Source organism: Physella acuta, unplaced genomic scaffold (genome assembly GCF_028476545.2).
Source record: "Physella acuta isolate Inbredline_101_S28 unplaced genomic scaffold, ASM2847654v3 ptg000210l, whole genome shotgun sequence".
Lineage (NCBI taxonomy): Eukaryota > Metazoa > Mollusca > Gastropoda > Physidae > Physella > Physella acuta.
In genome coordinates this window covers 689,756-710,850 of record NW_026731729.1, presented here as the reverse complement: position 1 = coordinate 710,850, position 21,095 = coordinate 689,756, and the positions used below count along the sequence as shown (strand labels likewise).

At 42.1% G+C, this 21,095-nt stretch overlaps 1 protein-coding gene across 1 annotated transcript in view; it reads left to right on the top strand.

Annotated features, from left to right (window-relative positions):
- The first annotated feature begins 17,154 nt into the window (after window positions 1-17,154).
- LOC131937445 (uncharacterized) overlaps window positions 17,155-21,095 on the top strand; it is a 43,676-nt gene continuing 39,735 nt past the window's right edge. Inside the window, exon 1 of the mRNA XM_059294892.1 lies at window positions 17,155-17,313. Coding sequence (XP_059150875.1) covers window positions 17,203-17,313 — 111 coding nt within the window. The 5' untranslated portion in view covers window positions 17,155-17,202. The remainder of the gene's footprint in view (window positions 17,314-21,095) is intronic.

Here is a 21,095-nt window from a genome sequence, read left to right as displayed (position 1 = left end):
CTAAGTAAAGCGGTTTTTACAGTTTGAATTTTATTCAACACAATTTAGCAACCAAAGCTTTTAACATAAAAAAATATTTTTAATTTTTTAATTTTATTGCATTAAAAATTTGCTATGTAAGAATTTTAGATTTATAATTTTTGTATGTATTTTTAATTATAATTTATTTATAATTTATTTTAGAAATTATATTTTATCTTATAGAAAATATTGAAACTAATTTCACGACACAATTTTTTCATCAAAACTCAGAGTGGTCAGACTGACACACGGGGCAAATTTGTTATGTTCCTTGCTGACGTTTGTGTTCAACTCTAACGGTCACACCTACCCACCCACGCGCCTCCACCCCCCACCCGCCCACGCTGCGTCCACCCTTGACGTGAAGATCTGGCCGGAGACCTGCCAACTGGTGTCCAGCTAGCAAACTTGACCACTGGTCAAGTGAGGGCGACTTGTTTCACCCCGCCACTTGAGGCGCCTGCATGACGCCACTTCAGCTCGTCCAGCGCCGTCTAGATACTCGTGACGTCATCGTTTTAAGCAGGTCGGTCACGTGATTCCCGGTGAGTCAAGAAAGCCCTTGGGGAGGGGGGTGGAGGGGGTGGCGACCATTTGAACTTTTGTCATAGTAACATTCTTTAGAACGTTTCGTTTTAATACGAACTTATAACATTATAACATAGCATGATAACATCAGCAGATGATACACAGATGAACTCTACTTCACCTGCCTCAACGGCCTTCTCTAAAAATGAAAAGTTCTTGTTTCTAGGGGAGTATTTGTTTATTCTTTGATGCAAATTACAATCAACATTTCAGAACTGCTAAGATTTTTCGATATTTCTCTTCAAACATTACATGCGCTACGATCAAAGCCCAAGCTCAACACCCACACCACTCAACAATTACATCACCAACCGTCTAGTTTAACACCCACACCACTCAACAATTACATCACCAACCGTCTAGTTTAACACCCACACCACTCAACAATTACATCACCAACCGTCTAGTTTAACACCCACACCACTCAACAATTACATCACCAACCGTCTAGTTTAACACCCACACCACTCAACAATTACATCACCAACCGTCTAGTTTAACACCCACACCACTCAACAATTACATCACCAACCGTCTAGTTTAACACCCACACCACTCAACAATTACATCACCAACCGTCTAGTTTAACACCCACACCACTCAACAATTACATCACCAACCGTCTAGTTTAACACCCACACCACTCAACAATTACATCACCAACCGTCTAGTTTAACACCCACACCACTCAACAATTACATCACCAACCGTCTAGTTTAACACCCACACCACTCAACAATTACATCACCAACCGCCCATTACAACTCACAGAACACAACTCTATTATTTTGTCGAATCAATCGTAAAAAAATCGATTTTTATATTTTTAGTTTTAAAAATATTTTCACAAAAAAAATGTATTTCTACAATTAGCTCCATTAAACTCTAAAATCGTATTTAGCGCATCAATAGTTGAGGCCACATAAGACTCGGATCATATCTGAGCATTATGTAAGTGCAAGTTGGTTTTTATCGAATTCAACAACGTAGTGAGGAAGCAAAATGGTAAAGCATTACCAAGCCCCTAACACCCCCCCTCCTCTTATCTTTGTTGACCACTGTACCAGAGAGGTAAAGTATTACCCAGCCCCCCCCCCCTATACTGTGAGATCCACTGTACCAGAGAGGTAAAGTATTACCCAGCCCCCCCCCCCCCAGTATTGTGAGATCCACTGTACCAGAGAGGTAAAGTTTTACCCAGCCCCCCCCCCCCCCCAGTATTGTGAGATCCACTGTACCAGAGAGGTAAAGTATTACCCAGCCCCCCCTTCTCAGTATTGTGAGATCCACTGTACCAGAGAGGTAAAATATTACCCAGCCCCCCCCCACCCCCCTATAATGTGAGATCCACTGTCCTAGAGAGGTAAAGTATGACCCCCCCCCCCATTTGTGAGATCCACTGTACCAGAGAGAGCCTAATTTCGTTGTCTGACCAGTGATGTATCGATGTACACTTGTCGGTACAAGCTTATGCCACTTGGACAAATCCACACCCCCTCCTCCCCCATCCCATCATTTTATTAGGGTAATGTGGGCTGTCTCCAGTCGGAGCCGAGAGTATGCGCACAAGTCCAATATTCGGTGGGACTGAGGAGGTTAGGGAAACAGAGAGAATACATCACACGACAAAACGTTTTCTACTCACATCGAGTTTTAGAGAAAACATTGAAATATAGAGACCTTTCTAAGTTTATCGTGTGTTGGCCATCAGTTTTTGGTGTGTTGGCCATCAGCTGTTGTGTTGGCCATCAGTTGTTTTGTTTGGCCATAAGTTTATATTGTGTTGGCCATCGGTGTATGTTGTGTTGGCCATAAGCGTATTTTGTGTTGGCCACCAGTTTATTTTTTATTGGCCATCAGTTTATGTTGTATTGGCCATCAGTTTATGTTGTATTGGCCATCAGTTTATGTTGTGTTGGCCACCAGTTTATGTTGTGTTGGCCACCAGTTGTTGTGTTGGCCATAAGTTTATGTTGTGTTGGCCATCAGTTGTTGTGTTGGCCGCCAGTTTATGTTGTGTTGGCCACCAGTTGTTGTGTTGGCCATAAGTTTATGTTGTGTTGGCCATAAGTTTATGTTGTGTTGGCCATCAGTTGTTGTGTTGGCCACCAGTTTATGTTGTGTTGGCCATAAGTTTATGTTGTGTTGGCCATAAGTTTATGTTGTGTTGGCCATCAGTTGTTGTGTTGGCCGCCAGTTTATGTTGTGTTGGCCACCAGTTGTTGTGTTGGCCATAAGTTTATGTTGTGTTGGCCATAAGTTTATGTTGTGTTGGCCATCAGTTGTTGTGTTGGCCACCAGTTTATGTTGTGTTGGCCACCAGTTGTTGTGTTGGCCATAAGTTTATGTTGTGTTGGCCATCAGTTGTTGTGTTGGCCACCAGTTGTTGTGTTGGCCATAAGTTTATGTTGTGTTGGCCATAAGTTTATGTTGTGTTGGCCATCGGTTGTTGTGTTGGCCACCAGTTTATGTTGTGTTGGCCATCAGTTGTTGTGTTGGCCACCAGTTGTTGTGTTGGCCATCGGTTGTTGTGTTGGCCATAAGTTTATGTTGTGTTGGCCATCAGTTGTTGTGTTGGCCACCAGTTGTTGTGTTGGCCATAAGTTTATGTTGTGTTGGCCATAAGTTTATGTTGTGTTGGCCATCAGTTGTTGTGTTGGCCACCAGTTTATGTTGTGTTGGCCACCAGTTTATGTTGTGTTGGCCATCAGTTGTTGTGTTGGCCATCAGTTGTTGTGTTGGCCACCAGTTGTTGTGTTGGCCACCAGTTTATGTTGTGTTGGCCACCAGTTTATGGTGTGTTGGCCACCAGTTTATGTTGTGTTGGCCACCAGTTTATGGTGTGTTGGCCATCAGTTGTTGTGTTGGCCACCAGTTTATGTTGTGTTGGCCACCAGTTTATGTTGTGTTGGCCACCAGTTTATGGTGTGTTGGCCACCAGTTTATGTTGTGTTGGCCACCAGTTTATGGTGTGTTGGCCATCAGTTGTTGTGTTGGCCATCAGTTTATGTTGTGTTGGCCATGGTATAAAAAGTTTATGTTGTGTTGGCCATGGTATAAAAATTTTATGTTGTGTTGGCCATGGTATAAAAAGTTTATGTTGGCCATCAGTTTGCTGACAAATAAACCAACTTTCCTGCTGGTGATAACAAGCAATCGGTAATTCCCGATCTCATTCCTGATAGGATTATTCTATAAATATCTTTGCTCAAATCCTTTTTGCACCTCATTATTTGCTAATAAATAATAAAAAAAAAATTCAATTTATTTGAACATTAGTGATTTAGTTTGTATAATTCTTCCATTTACTGCCGACTAAACGATATTTTACGTATATATATATATATATATATATATATATATATATATATATATATATTGCGATGTGTAGACGGTGAACGGAGAAAAAGTCATAGGAAAAAAAACACAGAAAAAAAGTCACAGTTTGCGCTAGGAAAAAAGTCACAGAAAAAAAGTCACAGAAAAAAGGTCACAAAAATCTTATAAGAAATATTTTTATTTAATTGTTGAGAATTGTAAAAGTTTGGGTGTTTATAGATATGGGTTGTGTTTTGTTTTTTGGTTTGGCTTTCTGTTTTGATCCCATGCTTTATTAGGCAATGAGCGTGATAAATGTGGGCAGTAAAGGTGGTTGAACTATTGTTGCAATGAATTGAGGACAGCAAGTAACATTAACTACGTCTTTATGCCATTTCTTGATAATTTAAAGATAGTATTGAAAAAAAAAAACACGATGAAAACCGAGAAGTTTGGAACCTTATATGCAATTCTATCATATATTATATGTATAACGGTCTTTTTTTCCTGTGATTTTTTTCTGTTTTTTTTTTTCTGTGACTTTTTTTCCTGTGACTTTTTTTCCAACAATCACTGTAGGTTTGCTCCGTCACGTAACGCGTTTTGTTTTGATATACATCTGCAGCAACCAGTCTACGTCTGCAGCCACCAGTCTACGTTTGCAACAACCAGTCTACGTCTGCAACAACCAGCCTACGTCTGCAGCAACCAGCCTACGTCTGCAGCAACCAGTCTACGTCTGCAACAGTCTACGTCTGCAGCAACCAGCCTACGGCTGCAGCAACCAGTCTACGTCTGCAACAACCAGTCTACGTCTGCAACAGTCTACGTCTGCAGCAACCAGTCTACGTCTGCAGCAACCAGTCTACGTCTGCAGTCACTGGGTGATGAGGAAATGTCGGAAGGCTTGAAATGACAAACCTTGACACATTTCCCGAAACAATAAATATTTTTCATCCAACCAACCCTCGATTTCTGCAATCGCCGCTTTGTGTGATGGCCTCAACATTTCCGGTAAAGCGCCCTCTATACCGTGACAGGCCGGTGTACAAACGTCAGCTACGAGGGCTGTTTCATTCTTCTCAGCGCGAGTAGGGAATGGACGAGTCCACTTTGGTTGTCAAGGGGTGGACGGGCTGGAGCGGACCACTGTGGGTGTCATCATTGGACGAGTCTATTGGGATAGAACACCACCGAAGCGTCGATGCTTGATGTTAATTTCATTATGGCAGGACGGCGCACCTAACGGAAAGTTGACTCTCCGTGTTTGTATCCCAACATTTGTAATTGGTGCACAGCCTTTTGGTTTTAAGTTGACAAGTTATGGTGTCATGGGAAGCAACTGTTGTAAACAGACAACTCTTGCTGACTAAACTTACGCAAACTTCTGAGTCTGATCTGGGCGATAGGTCTTCTATTTTGTCCACCTGACTCCGTTTAGCTGAGGGAAGTTCTAGTGACAGACGGGTTGAAGCTAGGCAGAGACGGACTGAGCTTGCTCTTGACTTAAGTTCCTGGGAGGCCTGTTGTTTGGTGTACAGCAGAAACTGTTGAGTGTCGTGTAGTGTGATGTGGATATAAGAGGTATGGGGGCCGCTTCTAATGCTAAGGTGTGCGGGAGTGTGGGGTCTTTTGTGTGGGAGTGTGGGTACTGTTGTGTGGGAGTGTGGGGACTGTTGTGTGTGAGTGTGGGAGCTGTGTGTGAGAGCTGTTGTGTGGGAGCTGTTGTGTGGAGGAGAGTGAGGAGAGTAACATACGATAGGACCATACTGTAGTTGTGTGAGAGTTGAGGTGTGGGGGCTGTGTGTGGGAGCTGTGTGTGTGTGAGAGAGTGAAGAGTGAATGTGTGTGTGTGGTTCTATTGCAGTACCTGTAGTCAACTGACCAGATGTTCACTTGTGTTTGTACCTGGACCAAGGTGATATAATATTTTGGCCGTTAGACCGACATTTCATACTTTCGCTTTTGATCACGTGCCCTTTATCCTGTCATTGATTGGCTCTCAGCTACACGTGGGTTTATGAGCGCCTGATATTACCTCCCCTTTGTACGGGCGACAACTTTGACGTTGTTACCTGCTTACACGCCCTATTTCCCCCGCCCCGTCGTCATGTCTGGGCGGCATGACGTCATCGCCATAAACCACTCACGCCCCCCCCCCTCCCTCGCACGACTGAAAACTTCATGTACTCACCAAGTCTATAAATAGCCCCAACCGTAGCCCGTATGACGACTCGGCGTCAACGCTCCCGCCCCCCTCCTTAGAAATAATTAACTCCTGCTCCCCCTGCACATTTGTTAGGACATTTTAGGACATTTTTAGGACCCGGCGCCAAACTAGCAGGCGTGGAAGTAAAGTGGCAGACGTGAAGTCACGTGGTGTCCGTAACATCAGACGTGTTTAACGTCCCTTGAAACCAATCACACAGCTGGGCGGCCGCGCGATACTTTTAATCGACCGTTTTTATTTCAACTAAAAACCCGTTAGAGCCGGCCGCCGACGCGAGACACTAAACTGTGGGCTCTCCCGGCCTCTTCAAATTAGACACGAGAAAATAAAGAACGTTGGGTATTGTTCTTATCGACGAGTTGAGCCAAACTTAGCCGTGACCCTAACCCTAAACCCTCTGACGTGGTGTAAACAAACGCCCACCCATTTGGTCGCATGGAAACCACCCGACACATAACTCATTTGAAATAAGTTTGTCACAAATGGCTGACCGACGCCCACTCGCACCCCCACCCCTCATGACGCCCACTCCCACCCCACCCTCATGACGCCCACTCCCACCCCACCCTCATGACGCCCACTCCCACTCCCAATCCACGACTCCCACTCCCCTCTCACACCCCATAAGGCCCAATGATCTCCCACCTCTACTCCCCATGACGCCCCCTCTACTCCCAACTCATCAAACTCCCCCCACCCTATAATTCCCACTCTACTCCCAACTCATGACGCAAACTCTCCCCACCCTATAATTCCCACTCTACTCCCAACTCATGACGCAAACTCTCCCCACCCTATAATTCCCACTCTACTCCCAACTCATGACGCAAACTCTCCCCACCCTATAATTCCCACTCTACTCCCAACTCATGACGCAAACTCTCCCCACCCTATGACTCCCACTCTACTACCAATCCATGACGCAAACTCTGCCCACCCTATGACTCCCACTCTACTACCAACTCATGACGCAAATTCTCCCCACCCTATGACTCCCACTCTACTCCCAACTCATGACGCAAACTCTCCCCACCCTATAACTCCCACTCTACTACCAACTCATGACGCAAATTCTCCCCACCCTATAACTCCCACTCTACTCCCAACTCATGACGCAAACTCTCCCCACCCTATAACTCCCACTCTACTCCCAACTCATGACGCAAATTCTTCCCATCCCATGACTCCCAGTCTCCTCCCATACCATGACGCCCCTCCCCCCACTACCCCCACCCCCCGGCCTCACCCACCTCCTTTCACGTGGCCAACCCTCCCCATCACTGAGCGAGAAATTGTGTCCGTGTATGCAAATTGCCGGAAAAAGCCGGACCCGGCAGGAACGTTTTTTGCCGCCGCCTGGTACCGTGCAGTCTGTGTCGTCTGTAAGTTGTGCAGAACTCCCAAAGGCCGGTTTTAAATTTGCCGGTCTCCAATACGTGTGTTTTGAAATTGCCGGTTCTAACAGTTTCGTTTACAGATTGCCGGTTTCTGATACGTCTGTTATAAAATTGCCGGTATCTATGGTCCACAATGACCAGTGACCCAAGATTTCCTGTATAAACAAAGCTACGTTTCAATTTTAGCACGTGACTCATTGAATCACTCATGCGTGACACATGAAAATTTCAGCCATTGAAGCTTCAAGTAATTTGTGTGTGCTGGTGGCTGTTGTTCTGATTCAACCTGAACATCTCTGGACGTCTGCAGCAAGCTGTGCCAGCCAGCCGACTGGAGAGGGGAGGCTAATCTACGACTCTTCATTATTTCTGTTTCCGGTACCGCGGTTCGTTATCTTCTCTCTGGAACTTACCAGTCACAGGAACGACAACTCTACTGCTTTATTTATTTTTAGATGGTAGTAAATCAGGGTTATCCTTCCAAAATATTTCTGTTTTTTTTCCCTGGCCAACCAACATTTAAAACATTGAACAAGCCAATGAAAATGTTAACAAGAATTATATTTACAGAACACCCACCCACCCACCCACCCACGATCCCCCACCCATCCACCCACCCACGATCCCCTCTTTTAATTTTAACTAGGAATATTGCTTTTATCTTATCGTGCTACTTTCATGTGCAATGACCACCAACTTGTGCAATGACCACCAATTAAATTGTGCAATGACCACCAACTTGTGCAATAACCGATTAAATTGTGCAATGACCACCAACTTGTGCAATGACCAATTAAATTGTGCAATTACTACCAATCACATTGTGCAATGACCCCCAACTTGTGCAATGACCACCAACTTGTGCAATGACCATAACCTGTGCAATGACCACCAATCACATTGTGCAATGACCACCAACTTGTGCAATAACCATAACCTGTGCAATGAGCACCGATTACATTGTACCATGACCACCAACTTACAACTACAACAACAACATGTTCCTATTAAAGCCAGCTCTGTCTCTGACGTCATCCACCACGTGATCAACACGTCACGGCAACATCTCAAATTGTCGGTACATCCTCAGCTACTGTTGCAATCATCCACAAACAATTTTCTACTTATCTCCCGTTTAACACTTGTCTGGTAAACTACAAACAGAACACGACTACGTAATTTCAGTGGATGACATTCAAATGTGCTTGTTGGATGTTGGTTGTCAGAGACTTAAACACTAGACGTAAATATTTCCTCTATCGACTCTAAACACGGCGATTACGGTCTAGAAATATTCTCAATAATTGTATGTAAGGTGTAATGGGATGGCTCGGTTGGTGGGACCTGGATTGGTGGGACCTACATTGGTGGGACCTAGATTGGTGGGACCTTCACTGGTGAGACCTGGATTGGTGGGACTTGCATTGGTGGGACCTACATTGATGGGACCTGGATTAATGGGACCTGGATTGGTGGGACTTACATTGGTGGGACCTACATTGATGGGACCTACATTGGTGGGACCTGGATTGTTGGGACCTGGATTGTTGGGACCTGGATTGTTGGGACCTGGATTGGTGGGACCTACATTGGTGGGACCTACATTGATGGGACCTGGATTGGTGGGACCTACATTGGTGGGACCTACATTGATGGGACCTATATTGATGGGACCTACATTGGTGGGACCTAGATTAATGGGACCTGGATTGGTGGGACTTACATTGGTGGGACCTACATTGATGGGACCTACATTGGTGGGACCTGGATTGTTGGGACCTGGATTGGTGGGACCTACATTGGTGGGACCTACATTGGTGGGACCTACATTGATGGGACCTGGATTGGTGGGACCTACATTGGTGGGACCTACATTGATGGGACCTATATTGATGGGACCTACATTGGTGGGACCTAGATTAATGGGACCTGGATTGGTGGGACTTACATTGGTGGGACCTGGATTGTTGGGACCTGGATTGTTGGGACCTGGATTGTTGGGACCTTTAGCTTCAGGGTTCCACAATGAACTACAACATTGGTGAGATCTCTGACCACACGGAAATGAATAGCACACACACACACACACACACACACTCACATATACATACGAGGTGTAGTGCCACATACATTGTGATGTCACACACACACACACTCCGCGTGGTACCACACACACACACGTTTAGTGCCATACTCACGCTCAATTAAAGTCACTCACACAAGCTGCAAATTTTCCACATACAAGTTGCATTCACAAACACACACACAAATTGTAATTCCCCCCCCCCCCCACACACTAACACGTGAAAAAAACTACATTTCGTGACGGATATAAATGACGTCATAACAATCGATACACAATTAATAAACAACCAATCGTCCAATCAATTTTGTTGGGGATGATTAAAAACCAACCAAAAATTAACCGTCTCCATTGTAATTTGTTGCTTTAGAAAAAAAAACTTTTAAATCTTTCAATTTCGTTGACACCTAATTACACCCTCCTAATTAAAAATTGAAGACATTTAAAATTTGTGATTAGCAAAGTTTTAAAGATTTTTTTTTAATTTAAATATTTTAATTTTTAAACGAGAAGTAAAAATTAAAAAATTAGCAAACATAATAAAATGTTCTCCTAATTCCAACAATATCATACAATGTCCGACCGACCACAACAATACACACTTTGAACTCTGTGTCCAAATACAATAGCACACCAAGACCTACTGACCACTACTATAGCACACAGTGACCTACTGACCACTACAATAGAGCACAATGACCTACTGACCACTACAATAGCACACAGTTACCTACTGACCACTACAATAGCACACAATGACCTACTGACCACTATAATAGAACACAATGACCTACTGACCACTACAATAGCACACACTGACCTACTGACCACTACAATAGAACACAATGACCTGCTGACCACTACAATAGCACACAATGACCTACTGACCACTACAATAGCACACAATGACCGACTGACCACTACAATAGAACACAATGACCTACTGACCACTACAATAGCACACAATGACCGACTGACCACTACAATAGAACACAATGACCTACTGACCACTACAATAGAACACAATGACCTACTGACCACTACAATAGCACACAATGACCTGCTGACCACTACAATAGCACACAATTACCTACTGACCACTACAATAGCACACAATGACCGACTGACCACTACAATAGAACACAATGACCTACTGACCACTACAATAGAACACAATGACCTACTGACCACTACAATAGCACACACTGACCTACTGACCACTACAATAGCACACAATGACCTGCTGACCACTACAATAGCACACAATGACCTACTGACCACTACAATAGCACACAATGACCGACTGACCACTACAATAGAACACAATGACCTACTGACCACTACAATAGCACACAATGACCGACTGACCACTACAATAGAACACAATGACCTACTGACCACTACAATAGAACACAATGACCTACTGACCACTACAATAGCACACAATGACCTGCTGACCACTACAATAGCACACAATGACCTACTGACCACTACAATAGCACACAATGACCGACTGACCACTACAATAGAACACAATGACCTACTGACCACTACAATAGAACACAATGACCTACTGACCACTACAATAGAACACAATGACCTACTGACCACTACAATAGAACACAATGACCTACTGACCACTACAATAGAACACAATGACCTACTGACCACTACAATAGAACACAATGACCTACTGACCACTACAATAGAACACAATGACCTACTGACCACTACAATAGAACACAATGACCTACTGACCACTACAATAGAACACAATGACCTACTGACCACTACAATAGAACACATCGACCTACGGAATATTACAATATAAAGCACATGTAACTAACAGTACTCATCATAACACTATCATTTTTCTCCACCTTGTCTTTATATACCCCTACCCCTATCTCTAGGGGACGGGGGGTCCGGGTTCAAGTCAGTAGACCGTCCCTGAGTCCACCCAACTCTGATGGGTACCTAACTCACGCTAGGGAAAGTAAAGACGGCTTGGCATAGTGCTGACCACACTATCTCTTCATATGCCGATGTCATAGGTACAAGTGCACTCTACTTCACTTGCCCTATAGACCGTCAGGTTTGAAAAGGAGACTTTATTTACCCCATCTCTAGATTTTTGTTGTAAAAACCCGATTTTTGCTAGTTTTTTAGTATGGTTGGTGGCTTGTCAAATATTAGTTTGTTGGGTTTTTTTTTTTGTTATAGAAACCCGTATTTGTTAGTTTGAATGTCGTTTTTTTTTTAAATATGCCAATTTGATAAACTTATAATAAAGGGAAGTAATAAGCTATTAAAACCTTCAGTTTTTGAAAAATATATATTATTTCCCTTTATTCGAATAAATGAACAGGCAGGACGTGAAGATAACATTTGTCGACCAGATCAGTACGTGACTCTTTCATACTGTCACCACATGACCTTGACCTTGTCGCACGTCACCACATGGACGTGTCACCACATCACCGTGTCACCACATGACCATGTGATGTGTCACCACATGACGTGACAATGTCACATGTTACTACATGATCATATCACGGTATTATTATGAATTTATAACCTTGTTCCAATAAAGATTTGTTTAATTTGTACTTTTTAAAAATTGCAAAGATATAACAGTACATCTTTACCTAGCTGTTAAAACAATAAGTACAGTAGGGGCTTACAACTCTTTCTGTTTGCCCTCAGTGTCCCATGCGTGAAACTTATAGAACGTTTCCTTAAAATAATATTTTTAAAATAGTTCTCGATGTTATTAAAATCAATAAATGTATTTGTTTATTTTAGTATATTCAGTAGCTAAATACCTTTTGGTTTTTCCTAGTCTTCGTGTGGTAATAAAAACATAAACAAATATCCTGCATATTTCTCAGACGCGATCCTTTAAACAAGTTAATTAAAAAGTCTAGTGACATTTAAGCGCAATTTCCTTATGTTATCTAAAAATAGCTCTGTCGTTGCTTAAATCAAGAGCAGGGTTAGTAAAACCATTGGTTATTTATTAAAACGTTTTTTATTAATATATTTTTTCAGTATTTTACATGTTTTATTTACAATAGAGTTACATGACTAAAAACCATTGCGCGCCCAGCTACCGAACGCGATGTCGCAGCCATTGAAAGTGATGGCGCAGCTATTGAACGTGATGACGCGTGTGGTGTGGTTGGATAAAAATGCCTACTAATTCGGTCCAAATTTTAATTAATTCAAAAAATAATTTGTGACCGAACGAAAGGATATTTTTGGAAACTTTCTTCGGCAATATTGTTCTAAATTATGGCAGGAATCGATTGGTACATGTTTCAAGTCGCTAAGTGGTCTGGTTGCCGAGATATGGGCCAAAAACTGCATTTTTTTTAGGTTTTTTGGCTTTTCCGGGAAATCCATGAAAGAAACCCGGAATTTTTATGGCCTATGTTCATCCTCGTAACTTGCTTAACATAATTGCTTTTGGAACTAGTCCTCGATATTGCTTCGTTGAGGAGGAGATACGACTTAAAGCTGCGGACACACATACATTCATCCATCCATTCATCCATCCAGAAATGACGGGTTAATAAACGCAATTCTCCAGAATGGAAATTGCGCTAAAAATATTCACCCGGAAGTAAAATATTTAATAGAAACACTTTTTAAAAATGGCAAAGTTTACCATGGGAATATTTTTGTTTACTGAACCGTGTAATCAACGTAAATTTCTCTAGATTTTCTTAATATCATAAGTTCTTAAAATATTAAATATCTGAATATTTTTTCAGGGTCAACTTTTAAATTTGTCATGACAAAAAATTTGACAAAAACGCGGTTTTTATTTTATGTCAAAAGTAATGATCGGGGGCGTTTCTTCTAGCTCGGTCGTGTTCATTAAGTCGACACCCAGTCATCCTAAACAACAGTTATCTGCCCCTTGTTGTCGGTCTCTGATTTAACCACAGCTGTGAACATCAGCTCACCCGAATGATCGAGAGATAATCGTGTTACCTCCCCTTCATTTGTTTAATATAAAAATCCTTACATACGTTTTATAAGCTTTATTTAGTTCCCAATGTCTGTTTATTTCGTTTTGTTTGTTTGTATGTCTGCACCAAATCTTGTAACCCATTTCTAATGCAGCGATTTCTTAACAACAAAAAATGAAGGTATTTAATTTTTTTAACCTGATTAGACTTGAGGTTAGCCATTGAAATTTAATGAATAAATTACTAAACTACTAAAGGAGATATCAAGAATTTTAAATACTAGCGATCTCTCTACCTAATGCTCGTCAACGGTTAACTGTTTGGTCACGGTTGGCTGATTTCTGGCCAGAGAAGTAGCAGATAATCGTCTCCACTCCTATTCCCACACATCCACCCCTCTTCCCACTCCTCCCACACATCCACACCTCTTCCAATTTCTCCACTCCTATTCCCACTTATTAGTGTGTTATACCTACAGCAAATACACAATCAAATATCCGGTTAGGTTGTCACTAAATAATATTATAATATCCCCAAATGTTCCTGTATGTCCCTGTAGTTTACATTTTGTTGTGACACCTGATGACGTCATGATTTAACACCTGTTAATGTCATGTTCTAGCATCTGAGTCCCCCCCCACCTCTCCCCCCCCCCCGGTTTTAAAAGCTACCACTGATATTTTACAGACCCCCCCCCCCCCCCACTGAGATACTCGCACCCCCAATAGCTAGCCACAAAAGTGTTGTAAGAGGCGCCAAACCTCTCAACAAGTTTGTAATAACTGTTATAAAACTAAGTTTAATACCTGGCAAGGGCCGTAATTCATTCTTATCGACCCAAGATATGCCTCTACTCAATGACATTATTTCTAAACGCTTCACACTTTTTTTTTTTGCTACGTTTTTCACGGTTTAAAAATCGATGAGAAAAATCAATCAATATTTTATGTCTGAATAGCCTGTAGCTGTGTTGTAAATGTTGGCCTCGTCCCTAGTCCTTCTCTCACCCCCCCCCCCACTCCCGTCATCTACCCTTCTCCTGTAGACTGGTATGACATATAGTGATGACATATGACCTGTGGACCTGTGGATTATGACATGGTGTGACATGTGGGTTATGACTTTTGATCGTGACTTGATTATTATGACATATGGTTGTGACTTATGAACGTGACATATGGATAATGACATATAGTCGTGACACAGCTCGGTTGCGAGCCATTTTGGTAATGACATATTGACGTGACATATGAGTGTGACACATCATGTGCGGGCGTGACATTCGTAGTAACATTTCGACAATGACATATGTGTAACAACATGTATAGGATGACATGAACGTTAACACCATAATGTAAATGATTTGATGCTATAAAACATCACATAAGACAAATCACTTAGCCCTGTGAGCTTGTATTTTGGTCCCCAAGAACATATGATCTGCTTAATTTCATCTACACATCGAGTAAAAAACTTCGAGATTACGATATGAAGCCATACGGTGGAACCATATACATGAGCATACACAACATGCTACATCAACTCCTGTGGTCTAAATACTTATTAGTTAAGTAAAAACTGTTAATGACATTTAAAAAATCCGACAATCAATTTTTTTAAAACGCAAATAAAATGTTGTTGATTTTGGAATTGACACGATACCTCGGGTCTACTTTGATAAAACAGACTGGTGTGATAAGCTAGGACAGTTTTTACGCCGGAAGTTGTGACAATATTGGCCTTAAAGAAATTGTGCCGAAGACGGCAAATGCCGCCACCATTTGGATGTGTTGCTATCCTAGAGGTCATCATGACCCTAGACTCCAACAGCCGAATAGTCTAGAATCAAATGTCAGTAGCGTCTGGTAGGCTAGTCGTGATTTCAGTCTCATGACTTAGAATGTCATCGTCCGTTGGCATAAGGTGGCAGATGACATGACATTTGAATTATGACTACGTGTATAAGCTCGAACTTTCTGAACCAGACATACTGGTGGGTTACGATGACATGGGTTCAAATCCTGGCAGGGTTTTAAAAAAAAAAGGACAATCTAAAAATAGATTATAATTGTATGTACGTAGATAACAAACGTGAAAATAAACTTCACTTCCGCTTTCAGATGTTCAAACATATTCAAGTAGCTGGGTTTAAAAAGCGGAAGCCGATTAACTCCCCTTTCAAAAGCTAATCAAAACAACGTTTTTATCATAATCTTCAGTATACAGCGCTACCGTTTTTTGTTTTGTTTTTTTAAAGCTGTTTATGAATGAGAAATAGACCAAAAATCTATACATGTTTATATATAGGATGTGTGTCCTAAGTATGAGAAATATGGAAAAATATATATTTCTTTATATATAAGCATTAGCCATAAATCTTTGAATGTATAGATGTAAGCAATAGATATAAATCTTGGTATGTAAGTGACTTCTCTTCCTTGTACAAACAAGGCGCCAATCGACTAGAGAGAGAGGTCTTATCTCTACCGTGTCTGTTTGTGTCTGACTTGTGTCTGACTTGTGCTGCTGTTCATTGGTCGGTCCATGTTGCCAATGTATTGTTGAACATTGTACTGAACATTTCAACAAGTGACCTAGCGCTTGTAGCCAAGTCTCCAAGTACTGTACATTTCAACAAGTGACCTAGCGCTTGTAGCCAAGTCTCCAAGTACTGAACATTTCAACAAGTGACCTAGCGCTTGAAGCCAAGTCTCCAAGTACTGAACATTTTAACAAGTGACCTAGCGCTTGTAGCCAAGTCTCCAAGTACTGTACATTTCAACAAGTGACCTAGCGCTTGTAGCCAAGTCTCCAAGTACTGTACATTTCAACAAGTGACCTAGCGCTTGTAGCCAAGTCTCCAAGTACTGAACATTTCAACTAGTGACCTAGCGCTTGTAGCCAAGTCTCCGAGTACTGAACATTTCAACAAGTGACCTAGCGCTTGTAGCCAAGTCTCCAAGTACTGAACATTTCAACAAGTGACCTAGCGCTTGTAGCCAAGTCTCCAAGTACTGAACATTTCAACAAGTGACCTAGCGCTTGTAGCCAAGTCTCCAAGTACTGAACATTTCAACAAGTGACCTAGCGCTTGTAGCCAAGTCTCCAAGTACTGAACGTTTCAACAAGTGACCTAGCGCTTGTAGCCAAGTCTCCAAGTACTGAACATTTCAACAAGTTACCTAGCGCTTGTAGCCAAGTCTCCAAGTACTGAACATTTCAACAAGTGACCTAGCGCTTGTAGCCAAGTCTCCAAGTACTGAACATTTCAACAAGTGACCTAGCGCTTGTAGCCAAGTCTCCAAGTACTGAACATTTCAACAAGTGACCTAGCGCTTGTAGCCAAATCTCCAAGTACTGAACATTTCAACAAGTGACCTAGCTCAGGTAGCCAAGTCTCCAAGTACTGAACATTTCAACAAGTGACCTAGCTCAGGTAGCCAAGTCTCCAGGTACAATACAGGTGACCTCACGCTGCAGGTAGCCAGCGTATTGCCAATGCACTTGGACAGGTGATCTACCAAGTAATCGTGTGCTGGACACGGTCTAGCACCAGCCAGCTGGACTGTCCACAACTTCCGGTGGGACATGGACAGACACACCCCCGACCTCCCTGTGACCAGCAGAGCGAGACGATGTTCCTTACCCCAGATCTACGTCACGGAGCCCCAGAAGTTACGTCACACCAGGAGGTTGTCGGTAAGTGTTGCAGTTTAGTTGTTGGACGTCCGTCAGTTTAGTTGTTGGACGTCCGTCAGTTTAGTTGTTGGACGTCCGTCAGTTTAGTTGTTGGACGTCCGTCAGTTTAGTTGTTGGACGTCCGTCAGTTTAGTTGTTGGACGTCCGTCAGTTTAGTTGTTGGACGTCCGTCAGTTTAGTTGTTGGACGTCCGTCAGTTAAGTTGTTGGACGTCCGTCAGTTTAGTTGTTGGACATCCGTCAGTTTAGTTGGCCGTCTGACGTTTAGTTGTTGGACGTCCGTCAGTTTAGTTGTTGGACGTCCGTCAGTTTAGTTGTTGGACGTCCGTCAGTTTAGTTGTTGGACGTCCGTCAGTTTAGTTGTTGGACGTCCGTCAGTTTAGTTGTTAGACGTCCGTCAGTTTAGTTGGCCGTCTGACGTTTTGTTGTTGGACGTCCGTCAGTTTAGTTGTTGGACGTCCGTCAGTTTAGTTGGCCGTCTGACGTTTAGTTGTTGGACGTCCGTCAGTTTAGTTGTTGGACGTCCGTCAGTTTAGTTGTTGGACGTCCGTCAGTTTAGTTGTTGGACGTCCGTCAGTTTAGTTGTTGGACGTCCGTCAGTTTAGTTGTTGGACGTCCGTCAGTTTAGTTGTTGGACGTCCGTCAGTTTTGTTGCTGGACGTCCGTCAGTTTAGTTGTTGGACGTCCGTCAGTTTAGTTGTTGGACGTCCGTCAGTTTAGTTGTTGGACGTCCATCAGTTTAGTTATTGGACGTCCGTCAGTTTAGTTGTTAGACGTCCGTCAGTTTAGTTGTTGGACGTCCGTCAGTTTAGTTGTTGGACGTCCGTCAGTTTAGTTGTTAGACGTCCGTCAGTTTAGTTGGCCGTTTGACGTTTTGTTGTTGGCCGTCCGTCAGTTTAGTTGTTGGAGGTCCGTCAGTTTAGTTGTTGGACGTCCGTCAGTTTAGTTGTTGGACGTTCGTCAGTTTAGTTGGCCGTCTGACGTTTTGTTGTTGGCCGTCTGACGTTTTGTTATATTTAATGTTGGGGTGGGCGGGGTGACAGCAGACTACCTAGGAGAGACAACTCCAAAATCAAACAACTGCTGCCTTGTAGTTTGTTCTTGGTTGGACAAAGGCCATTGTAACAAATCTTTAAAGAAAAGCAAGCTGATATCTGATTAAAGGGTGTATGACAGGTGGGCATAATTGTGTTTGAGCAAATTCCTCCCTAAAGAATGAAGAAGAAGATAAAATATTGTCTTAACAAAGAGATTTGTCAACATATTTCATCCATAATACAGACATATGTTAGAGCTATATACAACACGCCACATATATGTGCAGATGGCATATGTTTCATATTGTTTCAACTGAACCAACTAACCCTAAGCCAAACCTAACTCTACCCAAACTGAACTCAAACCCAAACCTAACTCTAACACCAAACCTAACCCAAATCTCACCCTAACCTACCCTAACTCAGTTGTTTACCTATCCGTTAGTAGGCTACCCATGGTGTATGTATTAAAAACTATTTTATTATACAAATATTTATAAACAAAGTTAAGGACATTTAGATCCACTAGGAGATATACGTGACTTATAGCAACATAAAATGTAAAACAATATGCTTTATATCTGTATACTTTATGTAGTATGGCCTTTCCTCGGTCGTCTGAGGCCCTAATTATATTTCAATTAAAATGGCCTTCAAACCTTGTCGGCCTTTTGTTCATGTGACACGTGATGTCACAAGGGATGTAAACAAAGGGAAATAAATCTAGTAAACCTCTTAGTTATCTCGCGGAATAACCAAGTTCTAACAACGATAAAACGAACTGTTTAGCAAGAAAAGAGACTGGATGTGCTGATACTAGGAGTGAAAAACTGGAGAATACCAACAATTAAAATAAAACCTTTTCTTCAACATCGTGAAATGACTGGTTTTTAAAAGTCGTGGAAAAACATTTAATAACTACCACGAAAATAAAACATGTTCCATATCTTGAAAAAAAAAGGTTGTTCCGAATAGTGAAAAAAACTGTTTTTTTTTAATATATAAATTCATGAAAAAAAAAAACGTTTTTTTTTTTAAAATATATTCGTGAAAAAAAAATGGTTTTTATAAATACAATGCAGTGGCGTCGCTAGGTCGGGTGTCACCGGGTGCGGCACTTCGACGAGTCATTCAACCCCCCCCCCCCCTCCCAAAAAAAAGTAGACCTATATATATATATATATATATATATATATATATATATATATATATATATATATATATATATATATATATATATATATATATATATATATATATATATATATGTGTGTGTGTGTGTGTATGTGTATGTGTATGTATGTATGTGTATGGTGTATGTATATGTATCTATTTGTCTGTATGGTGTATGTGTGTGTGCGTGCGTGCGTGTGTGTCTGTGTGTGTGTGTGTGTGTGTCGGCCTATATCGCTTTATAATTTAGATACATGCCACATACGCGACCTTGCATGCATGATAGTCACCATGTTAATCTACAGTATGTATAACTGTTTCCTCTGAAGTTAGTACTTTTAGGTCATGGTGCCACCTCCCCCCCCCCCCCCCCCCCCCATTGTTATAATTGTCGATCTGTACTTAAAAGACGATTGAAATTTAATGAATTATTAATTCAACTGCGACAAAAGTATTTTTCTCCCATAAATTTTGCAATTTTTTGCCTTGGTGTCAACCCCCCCCCCCCCCCCCAAATGGTGTTACCGGTGCGGCCCGCATCCCCCGCCCCGCCCTCTCTACGCCCCTGATGCAATGTTCGTGACGTCAAGTGGGTGTCCTATAACAGATTGTATTTCACTCGTTTTTTATTTTGTTCTCGTTTGATGGAACAGTTTATAAAGATTTAAATCAATAGAAATTTGATTGCCAGTCGATACAAAGTGATGGGCAATCAATATGGAGGGCTAATCAATGAGGACCCAGGGGACTAGCACGTGACTTGTGTGGGGAGAGGTGCCCGTGCCCGGGTGATGGATCAGTCTTGTTTTACGACCGGTTGATTAGGGCAGATGAAACCGGCAACAAACCGGCAACAAACCGGCAACATAATTAACGCCGGTTTGGTGAAAAGTTTTTTGAGACAAGTGCTGGATAACTTGTGTGTCTTGATTAGGGTTATGGTGCTTTGTTAGGAGCTTTATTAGGAGCTTTGTTAGGAGCTTTGTTAGGTGCTTTGTTAGGAAGTTGTTAGGAACTTTGTTAGGAGGTTTGTTAGGTGCTTTGTTAGGAGCTTTGTTATGTGCTATGTTAGGAGGTTGTTAGGAACTTTGTTAGGAGGTTTGTTAGGTGCTTTGTTAGGAACTTTGTTAGGAGGTTTGTTTACATCGTTTAGAGAAACAGTTCTTTGGTTAAGTTTTGTTTTCTATTACATGTCTACGTACATTGTTTAAGAAAATAGTGCTTTGTTAAGTATTGTTTAACAAAGGAGGTCAGTCTGCAATGTTTCGAGAAACTGCTTTGAATGACGTGTTGAAATCATCTGATGGTTAAGTACGTCTGACTCTTGTGCCCGTCTGACTCTTGTCGCTGACTCTTCTGTCTGACTCTGTACGACATCATTACACGACTGTACCAGTCATGTGACCCAGGCCGGCTATAGAATGTTTTATTCCTATGACTCCTGTGACTCAGTTCGTGTGACTCTTGACATTGACTCCGTCAACCGGCTGTCATGTAGTTCCTATAGCCGACGTGGCAGAGTCAGTATGACGCCTTGACGTCCAATATATTATACTTACAACATTTCACTGGG